The 27316-nt window shown below is 43.3% G+C and overlaps 3 protein-coding genes and 1 long non-coding RNA gene across 7 annotated transcripts in view; 1 reads left to right on the forward strand and 3 right to left on the reverse strand.

Moving 5' to 3' along the window:
* Nucleotides 1-27316, forward strand: part of LOC118942075 (uncharacterized) — a 784985-nt gene that overhangs the window by 553956 nt on the left and 203713 nt on the right. The gene's annotated exons all lie outside the window — the stretch shown is intronic.
* Nucleotides 1273-5826, reverse strand: cisd1 (CDGSH iron sulfur domain 1). The gene is made up of 3 exons (XM_021576629.3): nucleotides 5351-5826; nucleotides 3597-3799; nucleotides 1273-3313 (listed from the first exon to the last, which is right to left on the reverse strand). The coding sequence occupies exons 1-3, from the start codon at nucleotides 5376-5378 to the stop codon at nucleotides 3224-3226; spliced, it is 321 nt and encodes a 106-aa protein (XP_021432304.1). The 5' UTR covers nucleotides 5379-5826; the 3' UTR covers nucleotides 1273-3223.
* lnc.lemp (lncRNA encoded micropeptide) lies at nucleotides 7879-8747 on the reverse strand. 3 transcript variants are annotated; one of them, XM_036956367.2, is made up of 2 exons: nucleotides 8430-8747; nucleotides 7879-8089 (listed from the first exon to the last, which is right to left on the reverse strand). In XM_036956367.2, exon 1 carries the CDS (start codon nucleotides 8605-8607, stop codon nucleotides 8437-8439), a length of 171 nt encoding a protein of 56 aa, XP_036812262.1. In that variant the 5' UTR covers nucleotides 8608-8747; the 3' UTR covers nucleotides 7879-8089; nucleotides 8430-8436. The 3 variants fall into 3 exon arrangements, with proteins under 3 accessions (XP_036812262.1, XP_036812263.1, XP_036812264.1); XM_036956368.2 differs by having other exon boundaries at nucleotides 8425-8747; XM_036956369.2 differs by having other exon boundaries at nucleotides 8421-8747.
* LOC110499498 (pantothenate kinase 3) overlaps nucleotides 18563-27316 on the reverse strand; it is a 36836-nt gene continuing 28082 nt past the window's right edge. The window contains exons 3-7 of one of the 2 annotated variants that reach the window (XM_090213136.1): nucleotides 24523-24776; nucleotides 22717-22893; nucleotides 20520-20643; nucleotides 18941-19066; nucleotides 18563-18785 (exon numbers count right to left, since the gene is read on the reverse strand). In XM_090213136.1, the coding sequence (XP_090069262.1) occupies nucleotides 18726-18785; nucleotides 18941-19066; nucleotides 20520-20643; nucleotides 22717-22893; nucleotides 24523-24776 (741 nt within the window). In that variant the 3' untranslated portion in view covers nucleotides 18563-18725. Of the gene's footprint in view, nucleotides 18786-18940; nucleotides 19067-20519; nucleotides 20644-22716; nucleotides 23005-24522; nucleotides 24777-27316 lie in introns of both variants that reach the window. The other variant, XM_036956370.2, reaches the window with a different exon arrangement.

Consider the following 27316-nt stretch of genomic DNA (forward strand, 5'->3'; position numbering starts at 1 on the left):
ACGAGTTCCTAACGAGTTCGGGAAGTCAAGCTAGAGCTGTGTGATGCCTTCACAGCAATGGGGGCAGGCGTTTTGATCAAGAGACCGTTATAAAATATGCACAATTTCTAACACTAAACATACAAATATGAATTTTAGTAAAGGATAAATCTTAGTTATTTGATTATGCTATATTTAAAAAGCATACAAATCATTTCAAGCCGTATTCATACAGTTTTGTGTAATAGGAAGTACATAAAACATTTCAAATGTTCATATTTTTATATTTGTACCGTGTACTTGAGCCTGTGTCCTCAAAAGTGACTCCTCAGCAATTTAACTATTTTTACCGGAATGGGGAGATTAACCTTTTGTTGCAGCATTACTAGTTATTGTTTATTGCCCTCTCATGATAAATAATTATGAATAATATAATCTTTAGACATGTTGTACTTTCCTGAAATTTAGTTTTGTAATTTACTAAAACAAGCAGACAAGAAAACCAAGATGGCCCCAGTATGACTAGCTGTCACCATCCAAGATGGCCCCAGGAAGACTAGCTGTCGCCATCCAAGATGGCCCCAGGAAGACTAGCTGTCGCCATCCAAGATGGCCCCAGGAAGACAAGCTGTCACCATCCAAGATGGCCCCAGGAAGACAAGCTGTCACCATCCAAGATGGCCCCAGGAAGACTAGCTGTCACCATCCAAGATGGCCCCAGGAAGACTAGCTGTCACCATCCAAGATGGCCCCAGGAAGACTAGCTGTAGCTAGTCTTCCAGGGTCCATCTTGGATAGCGGTTGCCATCGGCGTCGGCTAATGAGGATCCTAATAAATCAAAGCAAATCTAACACCAACTGGGTCTCTAGGTCAAAAGCAATTGTCATCATCCATGGTGCTGAAACTGGTCATCAAGGCAAGGCTCCACTATCACGTCCATTTTCATTTGTTCTATTGTAGGCTACCAGACATACCAAATGAAGAGCATCACCTTTGAAGGAATTTGACCCAGGGTCGGCATCACTAGGCCTACACTACAGTCAGAGATCTGAATGAGCTCACCTGGGGAGACGAGTATGCTTCCTGTCCACACTTCATATTCATTCCCTTTGATTGGTTGAACTGTTCGTTATAAGTAAATCTAATACATTATTTTGGTTTGAACTGGCTGAATTTGTAAACAAGTGTCTAGCAATAGAGGGCGCTATATGACATCTACTTGTCAAACTGGATTAGAAATGACTTGGTTCCCACAAAACACATGTATTATTTAATTATCAGAAGGAAGAACATTTGTATAGTTTTTTTTTATTGGATGATTAAATGATTGATTAAAATGAAGTCACATATTGTAGATATCTAAGGTCACAGACTGTAGACATTAACATTCTCACACTAGTGTCAGCGTATCCCCCAAACTCAGTCCTGGGGAACCCAAGGAGTGCACATTTTGGCCCAGCACTACACAGCAGATTCAAATAGTCAAAGCTTGTTGATAAGCTGATTCATTTGATTAAGCTGTGTAGTGCCAGGACAAAAACCAAAATGTGCACTCCTTGGGGTCCCCCAAGATAGAGTTTGGGGGAAACGCTACACTACATAGAACAGTGAATTATTAAAGCTAGTTACCAGATGTGCTGCTTGACAAGTTCAGTTTCAGCCACTCAAACATTCAGTAGGCTACAGGGCTGTGTTAAGTAGGGCAAAACGTAGCAAAACATTTTTTTTTTTTTTTTAAACAAAAACTAAACTTGGGAGTGTTTCTCTAGTAAAGCTACCTCCTAGTTTCACAACATCGCATGTTTGTTTTTTTTCTCCCACTGAACACAACCCAGGAATCCAAATGGTATGTAGTATGGATGGAACAAGTTTCACGTGTTGATTCACCGTTAACACAGACTTAAAAATCAACAAGGTAATCATTACGACGGCTTCATTTGCAGATATGAATGATGTAGAACCTTTCATCTGAAATCCATTGAAAAGTGACACCATTTTACAATCGATTTCACAAGTTGAATCAAAAAATAAAGGTCACACCTCATCCGTTTCCTTGATGCTTCAGTAGCCCCAGGTGTTTTTCCTGACCATGGAAAAACTCTGGGCCCCTAGTTACAGCTGCAATAAAAAGGTACAGAGATATCCCTGATCAAGTCCCGTGGTCAGGAAAAACTCAACCATAGAGAACGATAGAGGACTCTACTGACGAAAAGCCCGTTTTAGCATGGACATTGCCATTGAGGAATTACACAATTTTTAAGTAGTCAACTGGGTGGGACTTCCTATGGGTTAAGGAAGTCTCACATAATTCCATCAAGGTCATCAGGCGGGATCAGCCAATGAATTATATTTTTGCGCAAACATTCCATAACTCCAGGTGGCAGTAAATCACCAGCCTTGGCTTCATACCTGTTCAGACAACACCCTCTAGGGGGCAGTATGAGCCCTTTCAGTTTGTTGACCAACTCAGAAGTAGCAGAAGAAAATGGACTACTTCAAAATGGAGATTTCCTCAATGGCGCTGCCCATACACTCACAGGTGCCATAATGGGACAGATACATTGCGATCTCTATGGTATCATAATGGGACAGATAAGTTGATTTATTTATTTTTTATTATTTTTTATTTAACTAGGCAAGTCAGTTAAGAACAAATTCTTATTTTCAATGACGGCCTAGGAACAGTGGGTTAACTGCCTTGTTCAGGGGGCAGAACGACAGATTTGTACCTTGTCAGCTCGGGGATTCGATCTTGCGACCATTTGGTTACTAGTCCCAACATTCCAACCACTAGGCTACGCTGTCGCTCTGATGATGTCTACAGTATAAAAGAAAGGCAAACATTGATCAAAAACAAACAAACATTCTGAACAGCACAGATACCACAGCTCAATTAAATATACACAACCAGCGTGGCACTATGCTTTTACAGTATGCCCACACCCCTGTTTCCTTGGTAACCCCAGTGAAATATCTACCATTATTCTAGGTATGATTACAAAGTCATTTTCCACAACAACAAAAATGATATCTGCTTGGTCCTGTGATAAGGGTGGCTTCAATCAATAAATAAATAAAATAAATATAGCCGAAAATGGATTTGGTCACCATATTTCAGAGCAACTACCAACGGTACTGTCAACCGCTGTCATCCTTTCTGTAGCGAAGAGCACTTGTGTGCATCAGTATGTCAGCAGCAGTCATGGAATAACATGGATGGGATGATTGATTGAGTGACTGGATTCAGGCCTCCTTTCTTTTTATGATGAGAGGACCGACGTTATCCCCCGTCTCCTGGTTGTGTTTAGCATGAGCACCATCACAGTAGGGAAACTAAAAGTGAGAAACATTGTTAGAATACACCGAACAAAATCTTTCAATTCCTTGACTTGTTCTGCTCAAAATGCAAGTAATAACATACCCCCTTTTACTAGCCTACCGTTTGTTAAAGGCATATGCTACAAACAAACAAAAATAAGCTCTCATCACAACCCCCTCGTACCGTGCCACGTGTCTATGAATTTTCTTGTGGTTAAGACATGGCTCCAACGTATAGCGAGAAGTTGCGAAACTAGAAACTAAATCAAAGAGCATAAAATTGACAGCTAGCCTATACCTTCTTAGATCTCCAACACCTGCAGTACACCGCCTTATCCCCGAGGTCCTCGATGTCGAAAGCGTGCACCACTTTGGGGTTGTCTTTCTGCAGGTCCAAGTTCACCTTGGGCTTGACCCCTGACCCCTTGGAGAGGTACTGGAAGAGGAGGATGCCCGCAGCTGTAGCTCCTGCAGTCACACCGATGGCTGCCGCCAACTCCGCTGTAAAACAGAAACACAGACCGATCCAGCATCTACTTCAGCTATGCCTCCAACTGCAATACAACAAACAAAAGATCACCAACACTATTGGAATAGCTTACCGTTCAGTGTTAAAGCAGTATGTTAAAACCCTACAGAACTTAAGATAACTACAGTTCAGGCAGAAATGTATTTCACTGTTCCAACACACACACACTTGCACAACATTTAGAATGCATAAACCATGTTGTTTTATGGTAGGAAGAGCAGTACATGTTTAAGTTGTGTTTTTTTTACTTTACAACTGCATTAGCCCAATAATGGACTAACGGAGCCTAGCATTATCAAGGTCTCAGAGCAAGTGCGGTCACCAATTGAACCGCTATTTAGCGCGCACCACTAAGCTAGCCGTTTCACATCCGTTACACTAACATGGTTAGGGGAAAGGTTAGCTAACATGGTTAGGGGAAAGGTTAGCTAACATGGTTAGGGGAAAGGTTAGCTAACATGGTTAGGGGAAAGTTTAGCTAACATGGTTAGGGGAAAGGTTAGCTAACATGGTTAGGGGAAAGGTTAGCTAACATGGTTAGGGGAAAGGTTTAGCTAACATGGTTAGGGGAAAGGTTTAGCTAACATGGTTAGGGGAAAGGTTAGCTAACATGGTTAGGGGAAAGGTTAGCTAACATGGTTAGGGGAAAGGTTAGCTAACATGGTTAGGGGAAAGGTTAGCTAACATGCTAAGTAGTTGAAAAGTTGCTAATTAGCTCAAATGCTAAAGTTTGGTCATGATGACATTTGAACTTGGGAACCTTTGGGTTGCCAGATATTCGCGTTTTACACAAACCCTTACTTTCGTTTTCGCCTTAACTAATCATCTGTTATGTCGAGAAGAATATTTTATGTAACCATACTAAACACAACATATCATATACTCATTTTGAGTGTCTCGGAATTACGTTAAATATCTTACGTCTAGTCTATAAACCCAGGCTGAGTGTCGGGGCTCTTAAACAAAACTCCCCCAATACAGAAGACCCCTACTACATCCAAAGACGTGTGTAATATAATAGTACTGGGCCTCGGGATCAAAGGCTACTAGCACTGCTGGGTTATAAAGTGGAAGGACAGAATATTTAGCTGAAAAGGTATTGCATTGCCTTTGTAAATAATCCATCTCTTGCAGTCGTCACATTATGTGGCTTTAAATGTTGACACAGGAATTTAATTGTATGGAATGAATGGGGCCTGTAAGGCTCGAGCTAAAACATGCCAATGATATACAGTATAACCTTCTACAGAAATACTCTTCTCGGCCTAACAAACTCTTACAGCCAGCTGACATGGCTAGTTAATAGTAGGCAATAATACAAGGTGGCAGTTTTACGAAATGACAGGCATGCAAACGTTACGTCCATCGCCAAAAACCATTACAGATTACATTAGCCAATGTCATAAAAATAGTTCACATTATTTGGAAATATTTAGCTAAATAACAACCGTTTTCTTTGCAACGTGTGTACGTAACTAGCTAATAGAAGTGATATTTTTGGATAGTGAACATGGCATATTTACCTTTTGACAAGGAAACGTTTGAACTCATGGCTTGTAACTTGGAACGAATGCAGGAAGTCCTGTTGAACAAGCGTCGCTAACTATCTGTATGTCTTAAATAATGCGTAGTAAATGGCACATACTTTAAGATGTTTGAAAATGTAAACGCACTTATTTTTCTTGTGTGTTCCGGTAGACTAGACGCTGGTTTGCTGCCTTTCTCAGGTCGGAGTGCGAATTACACATTGAAATATTTTATAGCCTAAAAGGCATTACATGGTCAATCCGAAGGTCTGCATTGGCCCTGCAGCGTTTAGGTGATATGGCCTCTGCAGAAACCAGGCCATCCAACACGTCTTGGGCTTCGCTGAGCAGCGCAGAGCTGTGGTGACCGACATTGTCAAGGAAGTGAGTTTGTGCGGGACCTCCCGCCCCCACCTGCCATCAACCGATAATGTCAATGCGGAGCTATACGGCGCCCTCCACATTATTACAACATTTGGGAGGCGCATTCCCGCAGAGGCTCCACAATTAGGTCACACGCTCATACTGAGCCTCCGATCACATGTACAGATCAAGCATACATTGGCTTTGAATTGGCTTCTACACTCATAGTTGCAGGAAGCTGGGATAGAGAAACCACGACAGCCTCCTTGCTATTTCGCTCTGCCTGTCATTTGAGCCCAAAATTATTACAAGCGAAAATATGTTTACACCCAATGTCCTCCTATCCTCAATTTAACGCCTGCAATATTACAGGCCAGGCTTCAAAGCCAATTTATGCTCGATCTGACAAATGTGGTCAGATGCTTCGTGTGACGCAATTGCGTAGCCTCCGGATGCATGCAGAGGCCAACTCAAGCTCCGTACCACATCGCCATGCGCCTCCCAAATTGTTGAACAATGCAGAGGGCTCCGTAACGCGCCACATTGACATGATTGGTTGATGGTAGGTGGGGGAGCGGGAGGTCATGTTTAAACACACTCACTTCCTTTACAACTTCCTTCACAACAGCTCTACTAAGTGCATTATGTATGAATGCCCTGACTTCTGCAGCCTCGTATCACCGTCAGTGCTGCACGGCCAATGCAATGTCGGATTGACCATGTGGCGAAGAAAAATGCCTTCCCGCTCCTCTCTCCCCCACTCACATTGCCACTCCTGGGTCAACACCTAGTTATGATACTGCTACACTCCATCCCCCCCACCACATCTACCTCCTCAAAGTTACCATATCTTCCTACCCCAACATAAGCTGGGACCCACAGAATGTGAACACACAGCTAGCATCTAACTACACTGAACAAAAATATAAACGCAACATATAAAGTGTTGGTTTCATGAACTGAAATAAAATATCCTCAATTTTCCATACACACAAAAAGCTTATTTATCTCAAATGTTGTGCACAAATTTTCTTACATCCCTGTTAGTGAGCATTTCTCCTTTGCCAAGATAATCCATCCACCTGACAGGTGTGGCATATCAAGAAGCTGATTCAACAGCATGGTCTTTACATAGGTGCACCTTGTGCTGGAGACAAAAGGTACAGTTTTGTCACACAAAAGTTTTGAGGGAGTGTGAAATGTCCACCAGAGATGTTGCCAGAGAATGTAATGTTCATTTCTCTACCATAAGCCACCTCCAAATTAGTTTTTGAGATTTTGGCAGTACGTCCAACCCGGCCTCACAACCGCAGACCACATGTAACCACACCAGCCCAGGACCACTGTAATCGGCATCGACACCTGCGGGATCGTCTGAAACCAGCCAAAAGGACAGCTGATGACACAGGAGTCTTTCTACCTATAATAAAATCATTTTGTGGGGAAAAACTCATTTTGATTGGCTGGGCCTGGTTCCCCCATGGCTGTGCTCATGCCCAGTCATGTGAAATCCACAGAATAGGGCCTAATGAATTTATTTTAATTGACCGATTTTCTTATATGTACTTTTAACTCAGTAAAATCATTGAATTTATATTTTTGTTCAGTATACTTATGACACCACTCGGAATCACTTCCGGGTAAAATAGGTTCCTTGATCAAAAACTTCCTCCTTCAAAATAAAAGTCCCCTAGTTGTATTGGAGAACATTGCTAACACAATCCACATGCATTCTTATAATCACAGCATAAATTGCTGATTGTATCAGACTGAACTCCACTCCATGGTGAAGTTCCTCAACTCAGAAAACTTCCGAACAATGGAGTGGATATTAGTCCGCTATGCTGATTTTGTATGTACAATAAAATCTCTCTTCCATAAATGTATGTATATATATATATATTTTATTTAAATTCACATAGGCGCTCATAAGAGTGGTGGTTGATACTGCCCCATCCCAAACTGAGCCCTATACACAAACTGCCCAATGCACTTGTGGATATTTAAAGGGTATGACACAGGAGTAACAAATCCTCTCACATCTCCATCTGTGCGTAAGGTCGATATGGGATTGGGAAAAATCAGCGCAATGGATTTGGTTACAATAGTTACACTATATAAAAGACAGTAAACTACCATAGGCATCTTCAAAACACAGGATGTAAGAAAACACGTACTTTTATTAAAACGTAAAAACGGCAGTAGTCTCGAAGCAAAACACTGTCACCCAGCAAAACACGGTCACCAAATCACAAAACATGTTCAGAAGCTTGTCATTGTATCTTGCTTCAGTTCTGCGGGTTGTGACAACGATCCCAATCCTTGTATTGGAAGTCCATGATCTGACAGCTGAACATGTATTTTGGTGACGACCTGAAAACAGAAGAACAATCATTATTACATCATGCGGTAATTATGCCCAACTGTAAACTAGGGATAGGCTACCAAATAAATCAACTCAACCACTTATTATAGGATTATTTCGTATTTCCCCCTTAAAAAGTTAACCGACTCCATGGATTGCGAGGCTAAAATGTCAGGCTGCAACCCTTTCAACAAACCTAGGTTAAATCAGAATTTGTGCCATTTGTACACTGAATGTAGGCTAGGCCTAATGCAACGTTTCCAGTTATCTAACATGTCTGTTACAACATGTTTGATACAATGTAGCTACACGCAATCAACACATAGGTCAATTACTTACACACCCTACCTCACTTTCATGCCAAGTCCAGTTTCTTCTGTGTTTCTGAGAGTTTATCCTGCAGTCGTTTCTTTCTCCAATCCAGGAACTTCCTCCGCGCTCGGTTGGCCTGCCATCCAGAAAGGAAACCGACTGCGAATGAAATAGCGATTGCAACTTGCAGCGTCCTCTCAGAAACGTCCGCCATATTCACCTCTGTATGTATGTCAGTTTGTATTGCTTTTTAGTTGTTCGGAAAAGCCACCCAACATGTGTCGTGCTGTGACGTGTCTAAATATATGAACGCACCATACCGACGGTCCTACAGAATGTCTCGAGGGCCAAACGTCGAGGTAAAATGCACGATTGAGAATTATAATTTATCTCCGGGAAAACGGTGCCCTCTTGTGCCCAGAAGGAAATCTAGACAATGGAGTGCAGTCTTCGGGAGAGAAAGGTTCACTGTTGCTCTGGAGCAGAGTTACCCAAACTCGGTCTTGGGGCTCACTCTGGGTGCACGTTTTGGTTTTGCCCTAGCACTACACAAGTTTCAAGTTGGATATTCACACTTTAAAACCTCAATAGTTTTCAAACCACCTGAGCCACAGACTCCAAATAAGTGTCATGATGTTGGAAAAATTGCACAAAACATTGCACAGGTCTTATTTTCATGATTTTGACATTAATTCACTTTCCAAAGCTAATAAAAGTGGAAATGTGAGCAGCATTTTGTATTCTGAGTTGAATTAGTTAGGGAGCATAAACAAAGTACAAACTTTTTTTTACATTCAGATTTCAATCCTTGGTCATGTGACCTGACTTCAAACAAGGTTCAGAATGTCCACCGACTATCCTAATATATTTCACACCCTTAAGTTTGTCCATTTTCATCTCACACATTTTTACATGAATTTTTCTCAATTTCAAATTTCAATAGCTCCTTGGTCATGTGACCTAGACCTCAAACTACTTTCAGAATGTCCACGGACTGGCGGAGGTGGGCGCCACGAGGCATGCAGTGCGGTAATGCAACCGATCCTGGAGAAGCTGGTGGGAGCCCCAGGGAGAGTTCTCTTTTCTTTGTGAAGGACAGGGCGCCCTGGAATGGGTTCGCCCCGAGAGAGCAGCCCAAGCCCTGGAAAGTGTAACGGTTTCGGCATTGTCCGGTGAGATCTCCCTGGCCCTTGAAAATCCGGGGGAAGAGGGTGTAAATCTCACGCCGAGTCGTACCCGTATCCGCAGCAGGTCTCCAAGGCAAACAAAGCCTCTGGCATGTTATAATGTAGGTAAGGGAAGTTGGCCAAAAAGAGCCGTAACTTCGGGATAAGGATTGGCTCTAAGGACTGGGTCGGTCAGGCTGGGGTGCGTAGCGGGGCATGGATCTTGCTCATGCCCTATGAAGTGGGGAGAGGCATCTCCAGCTTGTCTGGGGAGGGAGACCTACATCTGATGTGGGTAGTACCATTCACGCCCATTGATTTGCTGCGGAACCATAAAACGGAGGGAAGAAATCTAGGTTCCCACTGGGCACGGATCACTGAATGTCAACTTGATGAAATTCAAAAAGGAGCATACCCACCTGCTGCAGTCACACTCAAATCCCCCGTGGGGTGACTGTGACCCCCCACCCTCGTGCCACAGTGAGGAATAGTAATGAAGCGCTGGTAAAGGTGGTTCCTATGGTTCTGTCCCGGAGGGCTGACTGGGCAAGTAAATGATTGAAAGGGGATAATTATTTTCTGTTGCTTCTTCCGAACACCCGGTCGACGGTGCCGCTAGATACCACGAGGGGTATTTGGTCCTCAAGCCTATAAGTATTGCGCTGGCACTTGATGTCGATTGAGTGTAAAAACCCAGTTAAAGTCCGCTGAAGGTGAGTAGCAGAAGCTGATGTCCAGTTTGGAAGACCGAAAAGCCTCTGATGATACCACCGGGCGTGACTCGAATGGATGTCAATGTGATGATGTCTGACCGTAGTATGCTACCCTTTGTGGTCGCACTCATACCACCTTCGGGGTGGCTGTGTCAAAGTGAGTTAATTGGATGAAGTGTAAACGGGTAAAGGGTAAACGGCTGGACATAATGAAGAGTCTCGAGGTAGTCAAATGCCTCATCTAATTAGTGACGCGCAATGAATGGATGAACGAGAAACGTGTGAGATGAAAAGGGACAAACTAAAGGGTGTGCAATATGGACGGGCAGTCAGTGGACATTCTGAACCTTGTTTGAAGTCAGTAGGTCACATGACCAAGGAGCTATTGAAATTCAACTATTTTAATAAATCATTTAAAATAGTGCAAGATGTAAATTGACAAAAATAAAAAGTGTGCGCAATGTGTGTCTATGCCATCGGGTTAGCTAGAACCAGTTTAAAGTTTTAGGAGTAAGGGTTAAGAGAGCTATTGAAATTAGAACAATTTGATTGGTCACTATGTTGACGGTCCCTAACTGCCTTTGGTGGACGTAAGGAAAACTACAGGCGAATATCTGTCGAATATCCAACCTGAATCCGTCTTTACCTCAGTGCACGACACAGCTGATTCAAATAATCAAAGCTTGATGAGTTGATGCGCCAGGGAAACCCTGATCCGGAGAGTCCAATGAGACACTCCCTGGGATTCTCAGCCGTAAGTATCGCCCGCAGCTGGGACCGTGTCAACTACAATCCCATGCGCTGTTTAATTAGAAAACTTTATTAATCCTCGCTTTGCAATACGGTTTTGGAAATATAAAGTCCTCTACTTTCACATCGCATCAAAATTATTTCACAAATACGAAATTAACACTTACTGTAAACCGTTTTACCCGATTTAAACAGTTACAACCAACAGTATTTTAAATAAGTGACCTTCCTCTGTTATACACAGGTGTTCGGAGCATGTCATCCAAAAACAAGCACTGTTATGGTCATGTGGGAACCCTAACCCAGTGTGTTGTAATTTAAAAAATCCAAAGCAGTCTTTTATTTTATATCTCAATATCAAATCAATTCTGGGTAACATTTAAATACCTTACTGTGATTGATTTCAATCCAAATGGTATTTATTTTTTTATTTTTAATTAGCTTCTTAGCAAAGAGCCATTTCTCAAGCAAGAATTTAGCATGGAGTGGTTTGAGTGGGGAGGTGAAAACGGAAAACTAGCTGTTATTGGCAGAAAGGTTTAGAATGCTTTCTCATTGGTCCATTCAGGCCAAAACTCAATCTCACTAAAACAAGCAGACATTTCATGCAGACTTTTCAAACAGTTTACACCTTAAAGGGCATTTATCATTTTCAAGGTATTATTCCAACCTCAGTGTGGAAATATACAGCATATAACACATGGGGGGAAAAACACAATTAATTGCACTGGGCCTTTAACCTTTTTATTTGAATGATTTCTTGCTTATGTGAAAAATAAGGTCCTTTCCAAAACTGTACTGCAAGTGATGCATGTTAACGTTCAGACCACGTGGTGAGGCTCTTAACAATGACATCACCTGTTAAATCCACTTCAATCAGTGTAGTTGAAGGGGGAGGAGACAGGCTTAAAGAAGGATTTACAAAACCTTGAAAATTTAAACCTGGCTTGTGTACGTGTGCCATTCAGAGGGTGAATGGGCTAGACTAAATATTTGTGCCTTTGAACAGGGTATGGTAGTAGGTGCGAGGCGCACCAGTTTGAGTGTGTCAAGAACTGCAACGCTGCTGGGTTCTTCACACTCAACAGTTTCCAGTGTGTATCAAGAATGGTCCACAAACCCAAAGGACATCCCAGCCAACTTGACACAACTGTGGGTAGCGTTGGAGTCAACATGGGCCAGCATCCCTGGGGAACGCTTTCAACACCATATAGTTAATGTCGCTGATGAACTGAGGCGGTCCTGAGGGCAAAGGGAGGTGTTCCTAATGTTTCGTACAGTGTATAATCATTTTCTGTTACGGCATTGATTTATCTGGCCAACTCAGAGCTTAACCAGAATGTCAACTACTGTATGCGTACATAAATGTGAGACTAGATATCCCAAAGACCAAAAAACAGAAATGTAGAAAAACAGAAGGAAAAAAAGATGCAGATATATTCAGATTACTATGGCAACACTCACGTCTCCTATTATCACTACAAACCTTACCAAGAATCACCAACCTCCCCCTCTCCCTGACAGCATCAAGAATCACCACCCTCCCCCTCTCCCTGACAGCATCAAGAATCACCACCCTCCCCCTCTCCCTGACAGCATCAAGAATCACCAACCTCCTTCTCTCCCTGACAGAATCAAGAATCACCACCCTCCCCCTCTCCCTGACAGCATCAAGAATCACCAACCTCCCCCTCTCCCTGACAGCATCAAGAATCACCAACCTCCCCCTCTCCCTGACAGCATCAAGAATCACCACCCTCCCCCTCTCCCTGACAGCATCAAGAATCACCACCCTCCCCCTCTCCCTGACAGCATCACCAATCCCCCCTCTCCCTGACAGCATCACCAATCCCCCCTCTCCCTGACAGCATCAAGAATCACCACCCTCCCCCTCTCCCTGACAGCATCAAGAATCACCAACCTCCCCCTCTCCCTGACAGCATCAAGAATCACCAACCTCCCCCTCTCCCTGACAGCATCAAGAATCACCAACCTCCCCCTCTCCCTGACAGCATCAAGAATCACCAACCTCCTTCTCTCCCTGACAGAATCAAGAATCACCACCCTCCCCCTCTCCCTGACAGCATCACCAATCCTTCCTCTCCCTGACAGCATCACCAATCCCCCCCCTCTCCCTGACAGCATCAAAAATCACCAATCCCCCTCTCTCCCTGACAGCATCAAGAATCACCAAACCCAGCATCGTCCAGGTTAGGATTTGGACAGGGTAGACCTTCACTGTAAATAAGAATTTGTTCTTAACCGTCTTGCCTAGTTAAATAATTCCCCCCCCCCCCCCCCCCCCCCCCCCCCCCTGACAGCATCAATAATCACCAATCAACACATCTTAATAGCTTCACAAATGTATTCCTTTCAGAAAATAACTTACATTCCAGAACACACATTGTGACAGCATATTTCCAGTGTTCCTTTTCTTGTCATTTGTCTTAAGTTGCATTTACACAGGATGCCCAATTCTGATCTTTTGGCCCCAATATTGGCAAAAGATCTGATCTGATTGGGCAAGAGATCAGAATTGGGCAACCTGTGTGAACGTAGCCTTACACACAGTAAAGAGGTTAGACATTGCATTAGCAGAAGGATTTCTGGCGGATATATTTACAGGTACAGTACATTCAGATCGACATAATAAAAAGGTCCATCCTATCAGATCAGTGATAAAAAGGTCCATCCTATCAGATCAGAGTGATAAAAGGTCCATCCTATCAGATCAGTGATAAAAGCTCCATCCCATAAAGCTTTCCAGACTATAGATGCTGTTGTTTAAATATCAGCAGAAGAAACTTAATCAAGAACAAAAAAACACAAAAAAAAGGATTCTCAGATCAAAAGACAAACCAGTTTGCATAATTCTTAAGATCACAAAACAAAAGCTTTAAACAACCAAATCACTTGCTTGTTTTGGAGTTATTGGCAGAATTTGCAGCATTGCTAGAACATAAAATAGATGAATACAGAAGCTACTCTATAGCCATGTTCTCTGATCTTTACCAGGGACTAAACTCCTGTTCACTAACACTAACGAGGGTCAGGGGATACCACTAAGGCTTCTCCTGTTCACTAACACTAACTAACGAGGGTCAAGGGATACCACTAAGGCTTCTCCTGTTCACTAACGAGGGTCAAGGGATACCACTAAGGCTTCTCCTGTTCACTAACGAGGGTCAGGGGATACCACTAAGGCTTCTCCTGTTCACTAACACTAACTAACGAGGGTCAAGGGATACCACTAAGGCTTCTCCTGTTCACTAACGAGGGTCAAGGGATACCACTAAGGCTTCTCCTGTTCACTAACGAGGGTCAAGGGATACCACTAAGGCTTCTCCTGTTCACTAACGAGGGTCAAGGGATTCCACTAAGGCTTCTCCTGTTCACTAACGAGGGTCAGGGGATTCCACTAAGGCTTCTCCTGTTCACTAACGAGGGTCAAGGGATACCACTAAGGCTTCTCCTGTTCACTAACGAGGGTCAAGGGATACCACTAAGGCTTCTCCTGTTCACTAACGAGGGTCAAGGGATACCACTAAGGCTTCTCCTGTTCACTAACAAGGGTCAAGGGATACCACTAAGGCTTCTCCTGTTCACTAACGAGGGTCAAGGGATACCACTAAGGCTTCTCCTGTTCACTAACGAGGGTCAGGGGATACCACTAAGGCTTCTCCTGTTCACTAACGAGGGTCAAGGGATTCCACTAAGGCTTCTCCTGTTCACTAACGAGGGTCAAGGGATTCCACTAAGGCTTCTCCTGTTCACTAACGAGGGTCAAGGGATACCACTAAGGCTTCTCCTGTTCACTAACGAGGGTCAAGGGATACCACTAAGGCTTCTCCTGTTCACTAACGAGGGTCAAGGGATACCATTAAGGCTTCTCCTGTTCATTAACACTAACTAACGAAGGTCAAGGGATACCACTAAGGCTTCTCCTGTTCATTAACACTAACTAACGAGGGTCAAGGGATACCACTAAGGCTTCTCCTGTTCACTAACGAGGGTCAGGGGATACCACTAAGGCTTCTCCTGTTCACTAACGAGGGTCAAGGGATACCATTAAGGCTTCTCCTGTTCATTAACACTAACTAACGAAGGTCAAGGGATACCACTAAGGCTTCTCCTGTTCATTAACACTAACTAACGAGGGTCAAGGGATACCACTAAGGCTTCTCCTGTTCACTAACGAGGGTCAGGGGATACCACTAAGGCTTCTCCTGTTCACTAACGAGGGTCAAGAGATACCACTAAGGCTTCTCCTGTTCACTAACGAGGGTCAAGAGATACCTCTGAGGATTTTGCTTTAACGCTAAATCACTCAATAGAGCCTTATCATGGGCGTAAAGCAGATGCATGAGGCAAATGTCCTTGTGCTGTGGCAAGTAATATTCCTTGTACAAACAGAGCTCCTTTCATAATACAGATTTTGATGGCTCCAATTCACGAGATGCGTACACTATGTAAACACTAGAGGAAGACGAGCTTCACATTGAGCCAGGCTAACATACTGAAAACTGACTTGAACGGCAGGCATGTATTCACAATGCTTCAATACCAGACTTGTAAGGTCGTCTTCGGGAGTGTCTAATACATTGATGCAAAAAAAAGAAAACAAAACAACAACTTTATTTTAACTTCACTCAATTTAACTTGGCAGGAAATGTGAGGTTTGTAAGTACAGAGAAACGTCTTTACGTAATGTTACCTCACAGCACAAGGACGTCAGTTACTGACGCATCTTTACAGGACGTCAGTTACTGACGCATCTTTACAGGACGTCAGTTACTGACGCATCTTTACAGGACGTCAGTTACTGACGCATCTTTACAGGACGTCAGTTACTGACGCATCTTTACAGGACGTCAGTTACTGACGCATCTTTACAGGACGTCAGTTACTGTCGCATCTTTACAGGACGTCAGTTACTGACGCATCTTTACAGGACGTCAGTTACTGACGCATCTTTACAGGACGTCAGTTACTGACGCATCTTTACAGGACGTCAGTTACTGACGCATCTTTACAGGACGTCAGTTACTGACGCATCTTTACAGGACGTCAGTTACTGACGCATCTTTACAGGACGTCAGTTACTGACGCATCTTTACAGGACGTCATTTACTGACGCATCTTTACAGGACGTCAGTTACTGACGCATCTTTACAGGACGTCAGTTACTGACGCATCTTTGCAGGACGTCAGTTACTGACGCATCTTTGCAGGACGTCAGTTACTGACGCATCTTTACAGGACGTCAGTTACTGACGCATCTTTACAGGACGTCAGTTACTGACGCATCTTTACAGGACGTCAGTTACTGACGCATCTTTACAGGACGTCAGTTACTGTCGCATCTTTACAGGACGTCAGTTACTGACGCATCTTTACAGGACGTCAGTTACTGACGCATCTTTACAGGACGTCAGTTACTGACGCATCTTTACAGGACGTCAGTTACTGACGCATCTTTACAGGACGTCAGTTACTGACGCATCTTTACAGGACGTCAGTTACTGACGCATCTTTACAGGACGTCAGTTACTGACGCATCTTTACAGGACGTCAGTTACTGACGCATCTTTACAGGACGTCAGTTACTGACGCATCTTTACAGGACGTCAGTTACTGACGCATCTTTACAGGACGTCAGTTACTGACGCATCTTTACAGGACGTCAGTTACTGACGCATCTTTACAGGACGTCAGTTACTGACGCATCTTTACAGGACGTCAGTTACTGACGCTTGAGGTGTTTCAACATATCAGTAGTTATTACACTTCAATAAATATCATGTAAATTGGGACCTGCTATTGGGGGTAAATATAATATACAAATCTCATAAATATTGAAATGGTAATCCCAAATTTAACCATTGATCCAGACTAGTACCAAGGCCTATTGTCACTTTCACAAGAGCATGCATGCAAATATGAACAGGGGATGCTTGTAATAACTGAGCCAAAAGCTACAAACAATACAGAAAACCACAACATGAACATTTGAAAAATCACCCCCCCCCCTCACAAAAAGATCTTTATGAAATCAAGTCAGAATCCCATGGAGTTGAATGATACCATCTACTAACCCGACTAAACCCCATGTTGCAGTGAGACTGACTTCACATAGGCCTAACTGAAGCCTTCACAAAACAACACTGAATCATAAACACTTTACATGAAGAAGAAAACAAAAAGAGACCGTAGGGCACGGAATCATAGTTCTACTAAAAACTAAAAAGGCAACAAAACAAGTTTGAGGTGCGAAGTGGGTGGCACAGAGTAGCCAGTAAGTAAACTGCTACCCAGTTTGACAACGGTGCCACCTGATAGGCGGAGGTCATTAACCAACAGGGAGAGGAGGAAGGCAAAAAAAAAAAAAAAAGAACAGAACATTCTGTGATGTCATAATAGCAAAGGTTGAGACATTGGATTCTAACAGAGGAGGTGCGGAGGCCATTATGATGGACGCAATAAATGGGATGCTTCTTTGACTACTTGCTGCCCAGTTATTGCTGCCGTTTGAAATACCTAAGCCAACAGGTAAATCATGTCTAGTGTGGTGGTCCTTCAATATTCTAGCGACAAGCACATTCACATTGAATAGCTTTAACTGATGTATAAAACAAGAAAATTGATAGCAGCTATGGGAATTGCTTTGGGTGCCAAAATAGAGATGTCCTGTCCAAACTGCAGGTAAATGAACCCGTCGCACTGGGTGAGGAACTCCCACACCGACATAAAATACTTTAAAAAAAATCACTATGTAGACAAACTGCTGCCAGTAGTTATGTACCTTTCTTACAACTACGTTAGACAAAACACCACAAAACAGTCCTTACTAGGCAATTCAAAACACTAGACATCACCACTGGCTGTAGAGGGGTGTCATCATGGTCCGGGGTTTGGAGAAGATAGGGCACACTTTATTAGTGAGATAGGCAAGTGTGAAACGAACAGAAGTGGATACTTGTACTGGACTCGTAGTGCAGCATCTCAAAATAACCAAAGTATCTAGATTCATAACATATATCTTAACCTGACAGACGTACCAACACAACTTCATCACTAAAAAGAGACTAGAGAGTTTGAGGAGGCTGGTGAACCAAGGGTTTATAACACCCCATATGTTACCCATGATGCGTTAATAAAGCTATGATGAATGTGCCACAAGCAACAGGAGAGTGGACCCTCGTTGTGACATGCTGAATTAAAAAGGGCCAGTCAATTATGATGAATCAGCCTCTTTGGTCCCTTCATTTGATACAAATAGAACTACACCACCAACCCCCCCCCCCCCCCCCCCCCTCCCCCCATTGGCCTTTTTCACAAAGATGGACAGAACAGCAGCAGACAAGGCAATATTCATATGTTGAGAGAAACTCCCTTTCCTCCATACCGAAGACTGGAGACTCAGCAGGTTTTGGCTTTAGTGCACTCTAGAACTACGAGAATAGATATTTACACACAGTAAGTACCAAGAAACTAACACAGTCTCTGTGACCCTTAGCGCTTACCTGCCACACAGGGTTCATGACGTGAGACATTACATTAGCTTTATTAATAAAACCTCTATTTGAGGGGATTTTAGAGACAAATAGTTCAAAGATATTTAGAGTTAAATTATTAAAATGGCTTTTTCCAGTTTCCTGTGGCGGCTTCTCGGCAGCTTCTTGAGGGGTGACATTGGCATATCATCATGGCTCCTCAGACGACTTTAGCAGCTCCAGGAATGCCCCAACCGCGCCAAAATATCCCTACAGAAAACATACAACGTGGTAAATATAGTATTATTACTAATACTCAAATTACGATTATGAACTCTGGGAGCTTTGGGGGGGTAGAGTTGACAACTTTGTTTACATTCAGTCTGACAGACTCTAAAGCTTCCAACTCAAATCGAGCGTTGTACCTCGTGCTCTAGGAACAGGGCCTTCAGTTGTCCCTTGGACCAGAAGTCCATGGCGTAGGCCAGCAGCTTAGTAGACACGGTGTTGATCCGTAAGAAATTCCCAACAAACACAACTCTCTCGATTTTCTGAAAGTGAAAAATGTCATAGTACTGGCATCAATTTAAATGTTAAAAAAATAGAATGTATCCAAAACATGCAGAGAAGATCAATATACAGTTCATAACAGAACTCCAGAAACACTGTTTTTTTTAAATGTATTTATGTAGTTCTGTCCTTGAGCTGTTCTTGTCTATTAATGTTCTGTATCATGTCATGTTTCATGTGGACCCCAGGAAGAGTAGCTGCTGCTTTTGCAACAGCCAATGGGGATCCTAATAAAATACCAACAGCCAATGGGGATCCTAATAAAATACCAACAGCCAATGGGGATCCTAATAAAATACCAACAGCCAATGGGGATCCTAATAAAATACCAACAGCCAATGGAGATCCTAATAAAATACCAACAGCCAATGGGGATCCTAATAACATACCAACAGCCAATGGGGATCCTAATAAAACACCAACAGCCAATGGGGATCCTAATAAAATACCAACAACCAATGGGGATACAAATAAGTACTCATGATTACCACAAAGTGGAGCTAAAAGACAGGAGTCTGCTGTACTTCCCCTGTTATCAACGGTACAAGGCCAGAGCAGAGAAGGAAGTCAGCTGGTACAGTATCTGTCCTGTCTGTACGATCACTGACACTTTTATTTTTAATTGATTTTTAAAGCAGCCCCACATCGGAGTGATCTTGTAGCAGGTGTGTGGGAACGTCAAATAAAAGAGAAACCTACACACGACTCTTTGCTAAGTATCACTTATTTTATTCAAGCTTATGTGTCGGGCCTCTTGGCCTCTTGTCAGAGCTATCACTATAAGAGAGAGATCACGGACACTAAAACATTGTTGCTCGGCAATAGAGTAATTCTATACCGTAGTTCACGCTTTTGGAAAAAGGTCTACGGGCCAGATGGTGGTGGCGGAGCTGAAGTTCGGTGCGCTTTCAAAGCCCTGTACAATGCTGCTTGATCACCATGGAAACACTAAAGAAGCTGAAAGCATACAGAAAACCAGCCAAAAAAAAGACTGAAATGTGGTTGTCTCACCTAGCTACTGTAACAGTATTGCTTTCCGTTCCTCTCCTTGCCCCCCCCCCCAAACCTGGGCTCGAACCAGGGACCACCTGAACACGTCATCAACTGCCTCCCACGAAGCATCGTTATCTATCGCTCCACAAAACCCGCAGCTCTTACAGAAACAACTACTTCCAAGGTCTCGGAGTGAGTGACGTCATCGATTGAAACGCTACTAGCGCACCACCGCTAACTAGCTAGCCATTTCACACCGGTTACACTACCTTAGTGTATTCATCTTAAGTCACTCTGGATAACTGACTAAAATGACTCGGATGTAAGAAAAGTGTAAATGCAAATAAGCCCTTTAGACAACTACTTCTCCTGAAAACATGAAGTAAGTGACTGAATATTAATATAAAACGCAAACTGCAGGGAGAATGTTTGTGCGATGACCTCGTTGACGGCACACATGCGTGCGATGGAACCGATGTTATTGGTGATGGTGACCAGCATAGCCCGGGCCAGGTCCTCTTTGCTGATGGAGTCTCGTTTCTGTTTACTCATCATGTGGCCAAAGCTGTGTTAAAATAACAAACAGCATAACATAAGAAATCACGAGAACTTCTATTAGGAATGAACAAATTCTTCTTTAAAATTTAAAAACGATACCATTACGAGTTTTGTTTAGAATTAATAGAGAATTGAACATCATAAAACAAGGCCAGTGATATAGATCCCTTCTGGGACAAAAGACAGTTACTTAACCTACATTGCACCTTGTACTGTGTGGCAATAGCTTATATCTATGTGCTTCTACAGTTCAGTAACTAACATAACAATTACATTTATGGTTACGTTACATTACATTACATACATACATACATACATACATACATAGTTGAAGTTGGAAGTTTACATACACCTTGGCCAAATATATTTAAACTCAGTTTTTCACAACTCCTAATATTTAATCCTAGTAAATATTAACTGTCTTAGGATCACCACTTTATTTTAAGAATGTGAAATGTCAGAATAATAGTAGAGAGAATGATTTATTTCAGCTTTTATTTCTTTCATCACATTCCCAGTGGGTCAGACATTTACATACACTCAATTAGTATTCGGTAGCATTGCCTTTTATATTGTTTAACTTGGGTCAAACATTTCGGGTAGCCTTCCACAAGTGAAGTGCACTAGTCCCTACTGCAGCAAAGCACCCCCACAACATGATATTGCCACCCCCGTGCTTCACGGTTGAGATGGTGTTCTTCGGCTTGCAAGCCTTCCCCTTTTTCCTCCAAACATAACGATGGTCATTATGGCCAAACAGTTCTATTTTGTTTCATCAGACCAGAGGGCATTTCTCCAAAAAGTACGATATTTGTCCCCATGTGCAGTTGCAAACCGTAGTCTGGCTTTTTTATGGCGGTTTTGGAGCAGTGGCTTCTTCCTTGCTGAGCGGCCTTTCAGGTTATGCCGATATAGGACTCGTTTTACTGTGGATATAGATACTTTTGTACCTGTTTCCTCCAGCATCTTCACAAGGTCATTTTCTGTTGTTCTCGGATTGATTTGCACTTCTTGCACCAAAGTACGTTCATCTCTAGGAGACAGAAAGCGTCTCCTTCCTGAGCGATATGACAGCTGCATAGTCCCATGGTGTTTATACTTGCGTACTATTGTTTGTACAGATGAACGTGGTACCTTCAGGCATTTTGAAAGTGCTCCCAAGGATGAACCAGACTTGTGGAGGTCTACAATTTATTTTCTCTGGTCTTGGCTGATTTATTTTGATTTTCCCATGATGTCAAGCAAAGAGGCACGGAGTTTGAAGGTAGGCCTTGAAATACATCCACAGGTACACCTCCAATTGACTCAAATGATGTCAATTAGCTTATCAGAGGCTTCTAAAGCCTTGACATCATTTTCTGGAATTTTCCAAGCTGTTTAAAGGCACAGTCAACTTAGTGTATGTAAACTTCTGACCCACTGGAATTGTGTAAACAATTGTTGGGTTAATACCTTGCGTCATGCACAAAGTAGATGTCCTAACCGACTTGCCAAAACTATAGTTTGTTCACAAGACATTTGTGGAGTGGTTGAAAAACGAGTTTGAATGACTCCAACCTAAGTGTATGTAGACTTCCGACTTCAACTGTACATGCTTACAGTACCAGTCGAACGTTGACACACCTACTCATTTCAGGGTTTGTCTTTCTTTTGACTATTTTCTACATTGTAAAATGGTAGTAAAGACATTGAAACTATGAAATAACACATATGGAATCATGTAGTAACCAAAAAAACAAAACAAAAAAAGTGTTATACAGATCAAAATAAGTTAATATTTGAGATTCTTCAAAAGTAGCCACCCTTTGCCTTGATGACAGCTCCAAAAACACTCTTGGCATTTAAAGGATTTCCTTCAATATTTTAAATTGTTGCATTTATATATTTTTGTTCAGTGTATATATTATCATGGTAGATATACATATATACATATATACACATATACACATATACATATACATATATATGGTATATCCAGTATAGTTATCATGGTATATCCAGTATAGTTATCATGGTATATCCAGTATAGTTATCATGGTATATCCAGTATAATTCCAGTACTGAGTGGTCCTTTGCTCACCTGGAGGCCACAGCAGATCCTTGGAGGCTAAAACGCTCATAGTCTCCTCCGTAGATATCCCTCACCAGCTTGTCCACATTGCTGCTGTCGCCTCTGCTAGCCATATCCAGAGCCTCTTCAAATGTCTGACACCCAGTCAGCAGGCAGCACAGGCCCAGGAACGTACCCCCACCAAGACTGAGAGGAGGACACAGAGAGGAGGGATCAGGCCCAGGAACGTACCCCCACCAAGACTGAGAGGAGGACACAGAGGAAGGGATCAGGCCCAGGAACGTACCCCCACCAAGACTGAGAGGAGGACACAGAGAAGGCATCAGGCACAGGAACACATCAAATGGGCAATGACATCAAATCGTAAATGTGTGAAACTTTGTAGTTACACGCATGCATGCTTCAAGTTACGGCTTCATCCCTCGTGCCAGGGTCATGGAAAGTGGTTCTGAATGAACATACAAGTGGCCTAAAAAGGAGTCCCCCCTCAGCCTGAGACCGGGTTGTCCCCCCTCAGCCTGAGACCGGGGGTGCTTGTGGAGGTAGACAGAACAGGTCACAGTGGAACTGTAAGCTGACCCAAAGCCCTCAGGAACTGTCACAAGGCCAAGGACCGGTCACTTAACCCTGACTTAACCACAGCCAAGTTATCCTTTACCCAACCTAACCCTGACTTAACCAGACTGTCCCTGAACAACGAGCAGACAGACTGTATCTACTGTAACAGGGAACATGGTAAATATAGACTGTCCCTGAACAACGAGCAGACAGACTGTATCTACTGTAACAGGGAACATGGTAAATATAGACTGTCCCTGAACAACGAGCAGACAGACTGTATCTACTGTCTAGGGAACATGGTAAATATAGACTGTCCCTATGCAACGAGCAGACAGACTGTATCTACTGTCTAGGGAACATGGTAAATATAGACTGTCCCTATGCAACGAGCAGACAGACTGTATCTACTGTAACAGGGAACATGGTAAATATAGACTGTCCCTGTACAATGAGCAGGCAGACAGTATCTATTATTGATTGATTGACTATGTTTTTTTTTTAAATCACCCAGCAGTGCTATTTGCAGAGTTAGCTCCAGGTAAATGTTTCAATTCTTCAGCCATTCCTGAACCTGCAAACAAAAACAACCAAAAACAACCTAAAACAACCTACATATGGACAGAACCAGAACCAGAACCAAAACAAATGATCTTCGTAGTAAAAGAAGAGAGTTGTAAATTGTTGTTTTTCTCTGTTGACATTCGGGGCGGCAGGGTAGCCTAGTGGTTAGAGCGTTGGACTAGTAACCGGAAGGTTGCAAGTTCAAACCCCCGAGCTGACAAGGTACAAATCTGTCCTTCTTCCCCCAAACAGGCAGTTGGCCGTCATTGAAAATAAGAATTTGTTCTTAACTGACTTGCCTAGTTAAATAAAGAAATAAAAAATAAACATTATGTATACATTATGTATGTGTTCTCCTCTCTTTTTTTTTACAAAACTAAACTAAAAATAATAAAAAGGCTTTTGGAAGATTTACAGTTCCTTTCTGTTCAATGACTCCCCCACATGCTAGAAAACATCTCACAACTGGGAAAACCCAGTCCATTGATAATCAGTAAAAAGACTTCGGACTGTCGTCAAAGAATGTAGATACTGTATGTAAAACCAATACAACAAATGGATTTGAATTGGCACTGGTGAACAGCACTGTCCTGAAACCTTTCAGATTTTAAACACTACCAGAAATCATAAAAATACAGACCTTGCAAGGCTTTAAAAAATTTAAAACTTAAAGTTCATCCCTGTGCCCTGTACCTGGTACCGGTGACCCGTTTGTAGTCGTCTTTGGAGTACACAGCCAGGATGCTAACCCCAGATCCAATGTTGACCAGCAGCATAGGGAACGGGTCGGCCAGACTGCATGGTGCCTTCACGCTGTTCTGGGTGTCTGACGGGTTCTCAAAGTAGAAGCACTCGGGGTGGCCGTTGAACCTCACGGAGTCCACATAGAGCAGGCCGTGAATCAGACAGTCAAGCTCATCCAGCTTCAACAGCTCTAAATCAGCCATCTGTAGAGGAGGGAGGAGAGAGAGAGAGAGGCGTGAGGAAAATTAAAGGATGATGCAAAACCTCAGTCACCTGCTCCCTCAACCCTGACTACGTAAACAAATCAGGTCTGCGGCCAGACAACATAGAAGCCCAGCCGGTCAGCACCACAACCAAGTGCCTGACAGCACAGCTCGTCTTCGCAGCACTGGTACAGTAAAGCATCGGCCTCAAGTCCAGACAACATTTTTAAAAACTATGTCTTATCAAACACAGAACACCCTTCCTTGACTGGAATCAAATCAAACTCTATTAGTCACATGCGCCGAATACAACAGGTGTAGTAGACCTTACCGTGAAATGCCGACTTACAAGCCCTTAACCAACAGGTGTAGTAGACCTTACCGTGAAATGCCGACTTACAAGCCCTTAACCAACAGGTGTAGTAGACCTTACCGTGAAATGCCGACTTACAAGCCCTTAACCAACAGGTGTAGTAGACCTTACCGTGAAATGCCGACTTACAAGCCCTTAACCAACAGGTGTAGTAGACCTTACCGTGAAATGCCGACTTACAAGCCCTTAACCAACAGGTGTAGTAGACCTTACCGTGAAATGCCGACTTACAAGCCCTTAACCAACAGGTGTAGTAGACCTTACCGTGAAATGCCGACTTACAAGCCCTTAACCAACAGGTGTAGTAGACCTTACCGTGAAATGCCGACTTACAAGCCCTTAACCAACAGGTGTAGTAGACCTTACCGTGAAATGCCGACTTACAAGCCCTTAACCAACAGGTGTAGTAGACCTTACCGTGAAATGCCGACTTACAAGCCCTTAACCAACAGGTGTAGTAGACCTTACCGTGAAATGCCGACTTACAAGCCCTTAACCAACAGGTGTAGTAGACCTTACCGTGAAATGCCGACTTACAAGCCCTTAACCAACAGGTGTAGTAGACCTTACCGTGAAATGCCGACTTACAAGCCCTTAACCAACAGGTGTAGTAGACCTTACCGTGAAATGCCGACTTACAAGCCCTTTAACCAACAGGTGTAGTAGACCTTACCGTGAAATGCCGACTTACAAGCCCTTAACCAACAGGTGTAGTAGACCTTACCGTGAAATGCCGACTTACAAGCCCTTAACCAACAGGTGTAGTAGACCTTACCGTGAAATGCTGACTTACAAGCCCTTAACCAACAGGTGTAGTAGACCTTACCGTGAAATGCCGACTTACAAGCCCTTAACCAACAATGCAGTTTAAAGAAAATAGAGTTAAGAAAATATTTACTGAATAAACAACAACAAAAAAATGAATTGCAACAATGAGACTATATACAGGGGGTACCGGTACCGAGTCAATGTGGAGGTTATATACAGGGGGTACCGGTACAGAGTCAATGTGGAGGCTATATACAGGGGGTACCGGTACCGAGTCAATGTGGAGGTTATATACAGGGGGTACCGGTACCGAGTCAATGTGCAGGGGTACAGGTTAGTCAAAGTAATTTGTACATGTAGGTAGGGGTAAAGTGACCATGCATAGATAATAACCAGCGAGTAGCAGCAGTGTGAAAACAAAGGGGGGGGGGGGGGGGGGGTTCAATGCAAATAGTCTGGGTGGCCATTTTATTAATTGTTCAGCAGTCTTAATGCTTGGGGGGGTAGAAGCTGTTCAGGAGCCTTTTGGACCTAGACTTGGCACTCTGGTACTGCTTGCCATGCGGAACAGAGAGAACAGTCTATGGCTTAGGTGACTGGAGTCTTGGACAACTTTTGGGCCTTCCTCTGACACCGGCTAGTATATAGGTCCTGATGTCAGGAGGCTTGGCCCCAGTGACACATTACCCTCTGTAGGCCTTACGGTCAGGTGCAGAGCAGTTGCCATGTCAGGCGGTGATGCAACCGGTCAGGACGCTCTCGATGGTGCAGCTGTAGAACGTTTTGAGGATCTGAGGACCCATGCCAAATCTTTTCAGTCTCCTGAGGGGGAAACGTTTTTGTCGTGCCCTCTTCACGACTGTCTTGGTGTGTTTGGACCATGATAGTATGTTAGTGGACCATGATAGCTTGTTCGGGATGTGGACACCAAGGAACTTGAAGCTCTTGACTCGCCACACTGCAGCCCCATCGATGAGAATGGGGGCGTGTTCAGCCCTCCTTTTCCTGTAGTCCACAATCATCTCCTTTGTCTTGATCACGTTGAGGGAGAGGTTGTTGTCCTGGCAGTCTCTGATCTCCTCCCTATAGGGTCTCATTGTTTTCGGTGATAAGGCCTACCACCGTTGTGTGGTCAGCAAACTTAATAATGGTGTTGGAGTCGTGTTTGGCCACTCAGTCGTGGGTGAACAGGGAGTACAGGAGGGGACTAAGCATGCACCCCTGAGGGGCCCCAGTGTTGAAGATTAGCATGATAGATGTGTTGCCTACCCTTACCACCTGGGGGTGGCCCGTCAGGGAGTGCAGGACCCAGTTGCAGAGGGAGGCGTTTAGTCCCAGGGTCCTTAGCTTCGTGATGGGCTTTGAGGGCACTATGGTGTTGAATGCTGAGCTGTAGTCA

This window comes from Oncorhynchus mykiss, chromosome 20 (assembly GCF_057628025.1).
Source record: "Oncorhynchus mykiss isolate SJ-2025 chromosome 20, ASM5762802v1, whole genome shotgun sequence".
Taxonomy (NCBI): domain Eukaryota; kingdom Metazoa; phylum Chordata; class Actinopteri; order Salmoniformes; family Salmonidae; genus Oncorhynchus; species Oncorhynchus mykiss.

Coding starts and splice junctions, on each gene's coding strand:
- cisd1 (XM_021576629.3), bottom strand. CDS start 5,378: ATGAGTTCAAACGTTTCCTTGTCAAAAG. Junction 3,800..5,350: donor AAACGTTTCCTTGTCAAAAG/GTAAATATGCCA, acceptor TCTGTTTTACAG/CGGAGTTGGCGGCAGCCATC. Junction 3,314..3,596: donor GGTGTTGGAGATCTAAGAAG/GTATAGGCTAGC, acceptor TCTCACTTTTAG/TTTCCCTACTGTGATGGTGC.
- lnc.lemp (XM_036956367.2), bottom strand. CDS start 8,607: ATGGCGGACGTTTCTGAGAGGACGCTGCAAGTTGCAATCGCTATTTCA.